The 13,167-nt window shown below is 44.4% G+C and overlaps 1 protein-coding gene across 1 annotated transcript in view; it reads left to right on the top strand.

Moving 5' to 3' along the window:
* LOC306925040 (neural-cadherin) overlaps nucleotides 1–13,167 on the top strand; it is a gene marked incomplete at its 5' end in the record, with an annotated part of 185,678 nt that overhangs the window by 72,696 nt on the left and 99,815 nt on the right. The window contains 3 exons of the mRNA XM_079503721.1: nucleotides 5,133–5,321; nucleotides 10,433–10,658; nucleotides 12,849–13,053. Coding sequence (XP_079359847.1) covers nucleotides 5,133–5,321; nucleotides 10,433–10,658; nucleotides 12,849–13,053 — 620 coding nt within the window. The remainder of the gene's footprint in view (nucleotides 1–5,132; nucleotides 5,322–10,432; nucleotides 10,659–12,848; nucleotides 13,054–13,167) is intronic.

The following is a 13,167-nucleotide window of genomic DNA, read 5'->3' on the forward strand; positions in this document are numbered from 1 at the left end:
TTTCAGAGTCAAATCTGCCTCATCTGCTGGGCACTCTAATGCCTTTATTTTGAAAACTTAAGGGCATAAAAAGTGTTAAGATTCCAGAGTTCTTATTTCATTTAAATGTATTATACAAACTTTATTGCATGTCATGTATGCATACACAACAACCTGCATGTGGACACAAGCATAGTTTAATTTGAAGCCCTACTGCTTGTTGTTTGTCGTTATCTAATTGGGCTTAGCAAAATGCTGGCGGCTTGCTATTTTTGGACCGACGCTGGTCTGCTGCCATATTCTGTTCCACGCCGGAACACGTCACCCACTGTTGAAGTCAGACGGAGAAAGAAAGAAAGAAAATAGCTCTCTCATTGTGTCTCTGTCCTCTTCTGTCGTCTCGGATGTGTTCCTGATACGCTGTGTATCAAAGCAAAGAGAATAAAAGGAAGAGAAAAAAAATCAGAACAAATAAACAAATTTGAATAGAAAATAGAAATGGGTTTAGTGTAAATGAAATAGAATTTCCTTTTCCTCTTAGCCTCATTTTGTGTAACAATCCATGACAAGGGCTGCATTGATATGCAAATGAGGGAATGGCAGCTTTGTACAAACCCAGCCATCATCTTACAGTATGAATGTATTTACATGACGTGCTGCCTCTGTATTGTGTCCGTATGTTTTTAACTGAGATTAGTAGGGAGTCAACCTCAGTCCCCTTCTTCCCCTGATTTCAGTATAGTCAGCCTGTATTCTAATCTGATTTGATGTCCTGATCCAGTCTCAAAGAGATTTTGTAGCCTAGAGGACCTGTCTGTGGGTGAAGAGAAGAGGAGGGGAGAGACTGAGACGAATGTTGAAAAGGACAGGCCAGGGAGAAAGTGAGTGTGTGAGAGAGAGAAAACTCCCTCACGGATCAGTTATTGATGAATTTGAAACCACTGGAGAAATTGGTTTTATTTTGATGTGGAGTAAAGAATTAAATAATGAAATGATGGAAGGTGTCCCGTTAAAGGAAATACACTTTTTTTCAATTGTTGTTCTGTAAAGATGGCCAGACACACGACATGATATATTGAAGACATTGATTAAGATCGTTTAGGAGGGATTTTGAGAGAGAGAGATGGACAAAGACACAAAGAAGCAGAGAGAGATTATGACAGCTTGGAGGGATTGCTGTCTGAGCTCATTGTTGTTCTCATCCACACTGTATGTCAAATTCTCCACTGGCTTCTCTGATTGGTGCTTTATAGTGGCACTGGCCACTTTGATTTAGTTGTGCAGAAGTGCAGTTTAACCATATTACAGATCTCACCCCTGTCTGAATGCACGTGACAACATTGTAGTGCAGTTCACTTGCATCATTTACACCACACTGACAAGGAAATCATTGTACAACTTTTTCAAACATCAAAATCAACACATGATGATTTGGCATATTGCTGTTTACAAGAAACCCCAAAGTTGTTTAAAAGACTATGATTAAACCCACAATAACTATGAAAGGGTTTAACCCTTTGCTAATATCTAAGACTATGATTAAACCCACAGTAACTATGAAAGGGTTTAACCCTTTGCTAATATCTGCTGAAAATAGTTTTAGTAGTAAAAATAAATCACAAATCAAGGTTTGATTATTTGTAATTAGCACGTCTTGTTTTTCTAAGAATACTGAGGCTCATGTTGTTTTACAGCATTGTCCTAATGTAGACTAAGTATATTTGATGACTTCTGACACTTGGGTTAATCACTCTATGCTCTTCCATTCCTCTCTCCGTCCTCGGGCTAGGTAAACAGCCAAAGCCCACTCAGTCAACCCAGAGCCAACACTTTGTATGCATTTATGTATTCATGCATGTGTTTTGCAAGTACTTAGCATGCAGTGCATGGCTCAGACCAGGGATCATGACACAGTTATGCATACAGGGCAGCATTTATGATGCTAAAGAAGCCCAGGAACCTAGGCTCAAGAACGTGGTTTTTTTAAGCCAGGGGCCCAGTCTTGGTATAGTTGATGGAGAGCATTTCCCTATCCAGTCCTAGATGTTTGTATGGTTATGGATGGCTCTGACTGCTCGCCGCAGGGCATTTGTTTCACATTTGTTAAAGGCTCTGTTCATCTGGCTTGTCTGACCATTAACATATTGTCGCTGTTGGGCTGTTGTTTGTTGTTCATAAATTAATGCCCTATTTTATATCTCGTTGTATGACAGTCACAGTGTCACACAAAAGTACCGGAAATAGTGTTATAACACATCACAATGTGATGCATTGTGAGTTTGCTATTTTTAACATTTTGGAAACATTTTTGCTTTTTAAGTTAGGTTTGCTTATAGGTTGAGAGTGGTTAAAGAGATATTTCACTTTCAAAAAAACTTTTGGTCATTTCATCGTCTACTCAGGCTTATGTGAACACCCCTGTATTTCCATGCCTGTAACCCTTTTTTTGGAATAAATCACGGTTTGGTTGCATTTTACCTTGCATTTTACATCTGTGCTCATTTTCAGCCACTCATTGGGACAGACCCTAAAACCCCAGACAGTTTTTAAGTTGCTCGATTCAATATTTAGATCAATTATTTGATATTCATTTTAGCTGCCCAGCCCCCTTCCTATACAAACCCATTGTAACTTCAAACTCCATTTTAACCATGATAGATTCATCGAGAATATCCGTGACTGATATTGTCCTTCTAATACGAGGGGGCCGTGTCATTTATTGTTTTCATTTATTTTTTAATAATAATTATTATTTATTTTCATTTTCCAAAACAATTATTAAAAGTCACACTCATGTGAAGTGAGGGGTGCTATATATAAGATATCAATGTTTGTGTCAGAGAATTTGACGACATCACATAAAATGTCTATTTGCTCTAATTGTCTATTGCTTCATTGTTAATCTTTGTGTAGGACCGAAATAATAGTGTATGACGTATGACGTCCTCGAGGTCAGCCAGCTGAGGTAGAAACGCTTGCGGTTATTGTTATAAAGTATTATTATCTGTGCCTATCTGATTCCACTGATGGGTTCTTCACACTTCTGCCATTGTCTTCGTGGTGCGCTGGTTTATATAAGGTGTTGTGACATCACGCTGCCATTCTGCAAAATTAGGTGCTTTCATGACGACTACATAAAAACTAAATTGGATGTTGGAACATACATTTCCTGAAAAGTAACGGTTTTGGATATACAGGGTTTTTGCCCGACAGCGAGGATATACATTTGAACACGTTGATTTTTCTAATGATGATGCAGAGAGTACAACGCATACGGTACATGCTTCATTATCATACATCATACTTCAAAGGTCACTACCCCTCGTCTTCAAATGTTGACCTTACTGTTGGATACTGGATAGTATACAGTACTTAAACATACCATTCTGCATACAAGCAGCCACATCTCCGATAAACAGACTTGAATGCTATGAGAGCCCTGAGCTGTTAACTGGGGGCTGTCAGGAGCGTTTACCAACTTCCCCCTTCATCTTCCTCTGCTCCACCTCTCCCTTCAGAACGTCTGCCTTCCTTTCTCCACACTTTTCCCCTCTCCTCTCACTTCGACCCCCCCTCTCTCTACTCTCCCTCTCTCCTCTCCTCTCACTTCGACCCCCCCTCTCTCTACTCTCCCTCTCTCATCTCATTTTCCTGTCTTTTCTCTTCTCCCCTGACTCTCTCTCTTTCTTATCACCTAAGCTCCAACCACTTCCTCTCTCTACCACACTAATCTGTCTCTCTGTCTCGCGACACTCTCCCTCCTACTCTTTCTTTCTCTCTGTTGATAGACGCTCAGAGGTGTGTGTATAAGAAAGCAGGAAGGAAAGAAGACAGTTTTATTCTGTGCCATTTCGTGAGCCTATGAAGTGAAGCTCTCTCTTATTTCTGCTGTTGTCTCCGTTCTTGGGATGAGATGCAACAAAACAACAGCTGGTGCTGAGGAAGTGTCTTCAGACCAGAAGAAATCCCTCCTCAGAAAAGACGACAAGCAGAACACAGGAACGGCTACAGATAAGACGAGAGAGAGAGAGAGAGAGAGAGAGAGAGAGAGAGGAGAGAGAGAGAGAGAGGAGAGAGAGAGATAGAGGAGAGAGAGAGAGAGAGAGGAGAGAGAAAGGAGAGAGAGACAGAGAGAGAGAGGAGAGAGAGACAGAGAGAGAGAGAGAGAGAGAGAGAGAGACAGACAGACAGACAGACAGACAGACAGACAGACAGACAGACAGACAGACAGACAGACAGACAGACAGACAGACAGACAGACAGACAGACAGACAGACAGACATGGACTACGTATCCTCTAGCTTTCGATCTCAAGCCCTATTTAATGCTTCTGTGACAAAGTGATGTGCGACCTGTCGCTTGACAAAAATAACATAGTTTCAGCTGGAAAAAACGGATCCAAATAAATCAGACGATATCTTAACCTACAGAATTGTCATATTTCTGTCTGATACTTGTGGAGCTGCTTTGCTACACAGTCAACCCATTCTGGGCCACACCATGCTAGAGGCTATTAAGGAGTTCCATCAGCCACTTTGTGAGTGGTCATTTGTCTTGACCGTGAGATTAGCTCCAATATGGCCGCCCCTGCCCGGGTTCAGGTGCCTCTGTGTTTATTTGCCGAGGGAGTGAAGCGACGAAAAGAGGGGGAGGTTTGAGAAATGGATGCCCACTAGCAAATAGGATCAGAGAGATTGTGCTGAAGATGGTAAATACTTCTGAGGGATTAGATGGATGAATGTGTTCGGAGAGCACAAAGACCTGCCATGATGTGCTTCAGTAGCTTCCAGCCGTTGGAGGAACCACAGCCCACGTTTGGTTGAGACCCACAATAAGTTTCTCTTTTACTGTCAAACTGATGAACAAAGGGCTTACAAAGTGTCCTTGAGATGTGATTGTCATTGCCAACGCCATCACCTTCATGCCTGATTTATACTTGGATGCACATTGGTTTGGGCACTGAAAGCAGACCATCTACATGCGCATGTACATCTGCTAGATTTGGTGCGCAACACCAAAGTTTACACCAAAGTAAACTGTTAGTATACCTCAGGCATCAGCAATCACAATGTTACATTGGCTGAAGTACGCAAACGCATGACCTTGTACAATACATCTGTCTTACCTCCCCCCCCCCCCCCCTCTCTCTCCAGGTGATGACTGGTACCTGTGTCGGCTGATTCTGAGCATGCCCAGTCAAGCTGACCTGCAGTGGGGCATGTTCCCCTCCCCCTACCTGGCTGCTGTGGGTCCTGATGCTGCACCTGGCTCCATCGTCTACCGCCTGTCTGCCAGGCAACCAGAGGGAACATTTGGACATGCCAACTTCCTGCTACTGGACAGTGAGTTGCTTAACAATACCCAATATTGTTTATGGAAATGGTGTTATTCACAATGAGAGGTTACTACAAGTTTACTTACGTGGCCGGGACTACATTTTCAAATCAGCCTCGCCCTCATGGTGGTGCTATAACAGGCCTCATGGTGGTGCTATAACAGGCCTCATGGTGGTGCTATAACAGGCCTCATGGTGGAGCTATAACAGGCCTCATGGTGGTGCTATAACAGGCCTCATGGTGGTGCTATAACAGGCCTCATGGTGGAGCTATAACAGGCCTCATGGTGGTGCTATAACAGGCCTCATGGTGGTGCTATAACAGGCCTCATGGTGGTGCTATAACAGGCCTCATGGTGGTGCTATAACAGGCCTCATGGTGGTGCTATAACAGGCCTCATGGTGGAGCTATAACAGGCCTCATGGTGGTGCAATAACAGGCCTCATGGTGGAGCTATAACAGGCCTCATGGTGGTGCTATAACAGGCCTCATGGTGGTGCTATAACAGGCCTCATGGTGGTGCTATAACAGGCCTCATGGTGGAGCTATAACAGGCCTCATGGTGGTGCTATAACAGGCCTCATGGTGGAGCTATAACAGGCCTCATGGTGGTGCTATAACAGGCCGATTTGCGTTGTTAACTATACAGTAACTGCATCCACATTTTTCACACACACTCCCTAGAGGCCAAACATCATGCAAATCGGTACACATTATAATCTATAATGTTATCAACACACATCTGTCCAAATTTTCATATTCCATCCTGATTGGCTAAAATTGTCATCTAAAGTTTGCAGGAGTGGCTAGTTTTGAACAAAATGCCTCAAATCATAAACGCAGCGTGCGATTACCTTCAAAACTGTGCACACAAATTCCCACTATAAGCCGAGGAAGAAATGTAACCCGTTTCACATTGTCCTGTTATAGCACCACCTGGAGGCAGATTTTTGATAAACACATTATTTGATATTACTCCTATACATTTTGTCCAAACATCATGCAAATCGGTACACATTCTCTATAGTCAAGAGATCAGACACATTGCTGGCCCACAATAACCTACCTGGCCTGGCGGAGACCTGTGCACTTTATCTAGTTGTTATTGCAACAGTTAACTATGGAATCGTGCATTTCCTGTGTGTTGGTCAAACCCCAGGTGAGAGAGCACGTGACATCAAGTGACATCATCAGGGATGGAGCACGTGACATCACGTGACATCATCAGGGATGGAGCAATAATGGACAATAATGCCATCGCAATTATGTTTGAATGTCAGCCCCCCAGCCCCCCCGCCCCCCCCCCCCCCCCCCCCACACTTACATCTCTCCTTCCTGTTTTTATTCACTGAAGGTATCTAATAAAAAATAAACAAACAGTCAGTACAGGCAGCAAAAACAGGGGTCAAGTTCAAGTAGACAACATTGAATCTCGTGCGTGCGTGCGTGCGTGCGTGCGTGTGTCCGTGCGTGCGCACGGGTGTGTACGTGTGCATGTGCGTGCACGCGTGCATGCATGTACGTGTGTGCGTGCGTGCGTGCGTGCTTCTAGACAGGAGGCAGGAGGCAGAAGCAAATAATAAATCATAATTTGAACCTAACTCCATCAGCCGCACATTTGCATGCTTCTCCCTCCATGGCTAAGCAGCAACTCACAGATGTACCAAGACAAGAACTAGTGTAGTTTTGACAGCAGTAATTATGAGCAACATCTGGCGGAGGGACGCCACGGCATGTATATTGATTTTGTTTTTGTTTATTTGGAGATTTCTTCCGAGGACATGTTGAATTTCAATTACAGCTGAGGGGGTGTTGGGGGGTAGCAGTTTGTGCATGTGTGTACGTGTGTATGTGTGTGTGTGTGTGTGTGGGGGGGGGGCACACGTGTTAGCAAATGCACATAAATGGCGTTGCAGAATACTGTTAATCGTTCCCTGGGGCATAGAAGATGCTAGATTCAGGAATAATGGGAAACTCTCTGGAGAGAGACAGGGAAGGAGGTGGGTTGCAGGAGGGAGGATGGATAGAGCCTCCATGCCTGCAGCTGTGGATTCTTCTTCCTTTTTTTTGGTGGCGGTATTGGGAGGAAGCAGATGGAGAGGGAGAGGAGGATGAAAATGCTATTTCTAGTGTTAATTCCTAATGCCATCATATTAAGAGATTTTGACTCCCCTTTAGCTTAAAGTAACATACATATGTTCCAGGAATTAATCCAGTCATTTACATTGAACATGCTTTTAATACCATGCCAATATGGAAATATGTTTACAAAGTGCACTTGAAGCCAATTAGCAGCGTTAATGACATTACTCAGTTTTAGTTCATGAAGTTTACAGTTGGTGATGGAAGTATTGAGACATTTGGGCAGTGATTCATTTCCACTTTTTTGGTTAAGAATTGTAAAATATGCAACGTACTGTATAGAACAAATAGACTCAACTTTTGGCACTCACTGCATTGCACTATACCATCATCCCCATCCTTGCTGCCATTCTCCAAGGCGACACACTTGCCCTGTTTCTATTTATTATTGTTGTTGATTATGTTCTTCGTATGTCAGTTGATACTATCAATGATAAGGGCTACCAACTAAACCCTATGAGAAGGTCTCGTCATCCTGCTAAATACCTAACCGACACTGACTTCGCTGATGACATCGCACTTATCAGTCAATCATTGGAATACGCTCAGGCTCTCCTTCAGTCTCTTGAGCAGGCCTCCAACTGTGTTGGTCTTTATCTCAACGAGACGAAAACTGAATACGTAAATATATGCAAATCCAACAATAACCACATTATAAAACACTTACTGTAACAACACTCCTCTGAAACAGGTTGATATTTGGGTTCATATATATCTTCTTCCCAAAAGGACTTTCAAACTAGGAAGGGTATGGCCTGGTCAGCCTGCAATGACATGCATAAGATCTGGTCATCCCAGCTTAGTAAGATGTTAAAAGTAAAAATATTTAGGACGACCGTTGAGCCGATTCTACTCTATGGCTCCGAGACATGGACACTTTCAAAGAAACTAGAGAAACGGTTGGATGGCACTTACACCCGCCTTCTAATGAGAGCGCAAAATCTGTCTTGGAAGAGCCACCCATCGACTAATCTAATATACGACAACCTTCCCCGTGTTTCTTTACTAATCCGATCCAGAAGAACACATTTTGCCGGCCACTGCTACAATGAGGTTATATATCTTCCCTTCTTCTCTGGAGTCCTGCCTCAAAGCAGACCAGAGGTAGAAAACTGTCGTTCCCTGATGTTGTCGCTAGGGACACAGGCATCAGTAAGCAGGAACTGGGGATGGCAATGAAGGACCGGGAAGTCTGGCCTGTTATTGTGAAATCCACGATCTCGACCACGGTCGAAAAATGATGATGATGATATCAGAAATTCATTGCCAGGAAATGTTAGAAATAGCATCACCAATAGACTAAGCACAACAGAAATGAGTTGGATGATGCTGAAGAGAAAAGAAAGACTAAAATCAGATTGACAGGTCAGATGCAGCTGTAGCTGCCCCCCCCCCCTCCCCTGCCCCCACATACCCTGTTTCCAACAGCTGTGGACCTCTTCGCCTCTCTGCACCCCCCCCCCCCCCATCTCTCCATTGCCTTTCTCTCTATATCTGCTATCGCTGCCCAGGGGGACACCAGTTAAACTGACCGCATCCTGAGGACCAAAAGAGACACAGTGTTCAAAGACAGTTCACAGTCGAGATTTTAGCCCCCCACTAACATGCGTGCGCACGCACACACACATGCACACATGCACACACCCGCGCACGTGCGTACACACACACACACAGACATGCACACACTCGCGCACGCACGTACACACACACACACTTGCACGCACGCGAGCGTATACACACACACACACACACACACACATACACACAAGTACGTTTCTCCAGCTGGCAGAAGGGGCCCCGATACCCTTCCGTTTTGCCTTGCAAACACATAAACATGAAAATATACCAGTAATCACACCAGTCCTCCGTCAGCCTCAGACTTGTGCACTGGGTTGTGGACTGCTGTGGGTGTAATTCACTTGGATACCGGAGAACTCGCCAGTTTACCAAGTAGCCGCGGTGAAAAACTGTTACAATCTATCTCCTCCCAGAATCTTTGATCAAAATGCACGAAAACTTCTACACGTGAAAATGAAACCTTTGAACAGGCATGCCTCGTTTGGCCAAAAGTCATGGCACTTGTTTCCACATGTTCCTTGACTCATGGGGAACACATCTGTCACTTTGACCAGTAAGCTCCGCCCTCAGATATTCCGCCATTTTGAGCAGTTTGAAAAATGCTTACCGGTATACCTTATTTTCTGCCTGGATTTTTGAGCAATTCACATGAAACGTTCTACTCACAATCTATGGACCATTATCTGAAATGAGAAGTTACACACTGTAATAATGTCCAAAACTAGGAGACACATACTTGTTTTCAAAAACACTGAATGATTTAGCAGTTAACAATAGAACAACTTATTGTGTCTGGATAGCTCAGTTGGTAGAGCTCTTGCCTTTGGAACACATGTTTGTGGGTTCAAATCCGGGCACCGCCAACTCAGTGTATGAGTCGTCAATATCCCTATCCCACACAATTAAAAGCCTAACTTGTCATAATTATTACATGGTCTTCTTTTTCTCAAGTTCAGTCCTCCATGTTTCTATGGCGTATTCGTGCATATTGTTCTCATTGCTTTATTGCCTTCCAGCTTGGTCCCGCCTTATCGCTGCTTGCAGCTATATTTCATATTCTTTTTCACACCTTTTCAAAACACATTGCAGTGGTTAAAACAGTTTTTTCCCCCTCTTTTTTGTGTGCAATTTAACTAATATTGCTGGGGACTCCCAGGAACCCCCTCATGGACCCCAGGGGGTTCCCGCAACTTCCCGGACCCCATTTTGCGATCCACTGATCTAATGAACTGCTTTCCATCACTGTACTTATGTATGCATTATGTATCTGTCTCTCCGTCTGTCTGTCTATTTATGCCTCTATTGATCTATCTGTCTGTCTGTATTGTATTCCAGTCTCCACTCTGTCTCTTGTTTTTAAACCATCAATTCAATCATACTGTATATACTCTCCTCAGGTGGAGAGGACTGCTTCGAAGTGGACCGAAGTTCGGGGGAGGTCCGGACCACAGGCCGGCCCCTGACCCCAAGCAAGGAGTACCTGTTGAGGGTGCAGGCTGTGGACACGCACGGTCGTAAGGGTCCCCCTGCTACAGTGGCCGTCCTTGCTGGCTACCGCCCCCCACAGTTCACCAACTCCACCTACACCCTGACCGTCCCAGAGAACACACCAGTGGGCCACGCGTAAGTTTGATTGATTGATTGAATTCTTTATTAGTCAAAAGGTTTAACAGCGGTACGACACGGCAAAACACTTGGACTAAAAGGATAACACAATGGACCTATGTAAAAGTGTGTGTGTGTGTGTGTGTGTGTGTGCGCGCACACACACACACACACACGCGCGCGCGCCTGCGCACGTGTGCGTGTGTGTGTGTGTGTGTGACTGTGTGTGTGTGTGCATACATGCACGGATGCACACACGCACGCATGTGTGTGTACGTGTTGCAGTTAATTATATTTTGTTTGTTACACGTGTGTGTAATTTGGCATGTGTTTATTGCATGTGTGCCTTTGTTCATGAAGCATGGCCTGTTCCTTGGCATCACCGGTCATTTGACGCATGAAATGATGTGCCCCCCGGTGCCAGGCAAGAAGAATAGCAACGGAGAGGGGGGGGGGGGCATAGAGAGGAGGGATAGGAAGATGGAGAGGGGTTTTGGGGGGACACAGATGCATCATTCTGGCCCGAGGCGGAGAATTTGAAAGTGTGGCAAATTCAAATATTTATTAAAAGCGAGCTCTGGATTAACATGAAGGGTAAAGTGTGTGTGTGTGTGTGTGTGTGTGTGTGTGTGTGTGTGTGTGTGTGTGTGTGTGTGTGTGTGTGTGCGCGCGCGCGTGCGTGCGTGCGTGCGTGCGTGCGTGTGTGTGTGTGTGTGTGAGAACCCAGCTTCCTCAGGGCTGCTGGCGTGAAGCAGATTGTATTAATAACTAAGTATCCATGCCACCTTCTGAGCTGTGTGAGAGCTGGTGTGTGTTTGTCCATGGGTACTGTATGCATATGAGCTGTGTGAGCGCTGGTGTGTGTTTGTCCATGGTATTGGGTACTGTATGCATATGCACACTGAAAAAGCTTCAAATGTCACAAACATCCATCCATAAGGGTACATTTGGGTCCAGTCTCACCCTATCAGAGTTTAACAAACACTGACTGTGTGTGTGTGTGTGTGTGTGTGTGTGTGTGTGTGTGTGTGTGTGTGTGTGTGTGTGTGTGTGTGTGTGTGTGTGTGTGTGTGTGTGTGTGTGTGTGTGTGTGTGTGTGTGTCTGTGTGTCAGTGGGTGGCTGGTTAGATGAGGTTTAAGTAGGTATCTTTATTTAGAAAGTCCCTGTTGGCTGCAACCTTTAAAGGATAGCATAAAGTGCTGCCAGCACACAGTAACATCTACAAGCTCAGCGTTGTGATCTTGTAGATTTTTCATAAAAGTTAGAAATGATTTGGAAAATGAGGAGTAACTTTTACTTTGGTACTTTAAGGACCACTTCCCCCACTTGCCACCTTATCTTCATATAATTAGTCCTCACTAGTGCTCTTTATAAAATAGCACCATTTCTGTCTACTTGATTTGTGTCTCAGGGGAGGGCTGTAGACCGTTCAGAAACCTGCCTACAAGTGATATGATCATTTGGTTACAATCCCAAAGTTAAATTAAAACTGCAATGAAGGTGTCCCTGTATTTATTTACTTCCGTGCCCGGGGTGAAGGCAAAACGTGATATGCACAAATGTACAATATGGAATGTCGCAATCCACATCCATAAAGAACATCCACTTAATGTCCTCGTCCTTAGTTAGGATAATGTGTAGAGACACTAGGTAGAGTATCGGTCTTCATAGCCTACAGTAAAACACAGCAGACATTGCGCTTTTTCTGCACATTCAGTGTACAGAACACTGGGTTCAATTTGTTACCTCAATGATTTAGGATCACCGGGATCCACCAAAGGGATGCCACAAAATACAAGCCCTTTGCCGAGCCGTCTTTGTAACCCAGAGGTACAAGATGGCACAGGTTTTCTTTTATCAATGCAAGAACAATGGCTTCTAATTTATTTCACCATTCTAAGTTTCCAGCAGAAGGAGAAAGGCTGTAGTGTCCATTGCCCACAAATGAGACAATAGTGAATAGACCAGTAGACCAGTAGACCAGTAGACCAGTGAGAACCAATTATATGAAGATATGGTTGAACATACAGTAGGTGAAGTGCTCCTTCGAGGATATCTTGATGCCAATGCTTTTATAAACCATTTAACATATTGAATACAGGCATTTAACAGTGTATTTCCATATTGTGGTGTTGCTAGTTTTACCTATGTTTACCCTTGTCTTTGGTTGTCATTTTAAAAATGGCCACCACTTCCTGTGTGTCCAGTGTCGCCACGGTGCAGGCCATCTCCTTCCAGAAGAAGAGCCTGTCCTACATGCTGCTGGTGAACCCTGGCAACCTGTTTAGCATCAACGAGGAGAGTGGTGCCCTCAGCCTCACCAGGACCGTGGACTACGAGAGCGGACACACCATGCACACCCTGCAGGTCCGCGCGTCCGAGTCCGACACGGGACTCAGCGGAGTGGCTGAGGTGGGCACACACATTTTAGGGCTGCAGCTATCCACCATTGTCTTAGCGATTATTCCAACGATTACGTTTTTGATGACCCTTTTAACCACTTAAAGTTTAAACCCCAGCATCTGT

This window comes from Electrona antarctica (genome assembly GCF_951216825.1).
Source record: "Electrona antarctica genome assembly, chromosome: 6".
NCBI lineage: Eukaryota > Metazoa > Chordata > Actinopteri > Myctophiformes > Myctophidae > Electrona > Electrona antarctica.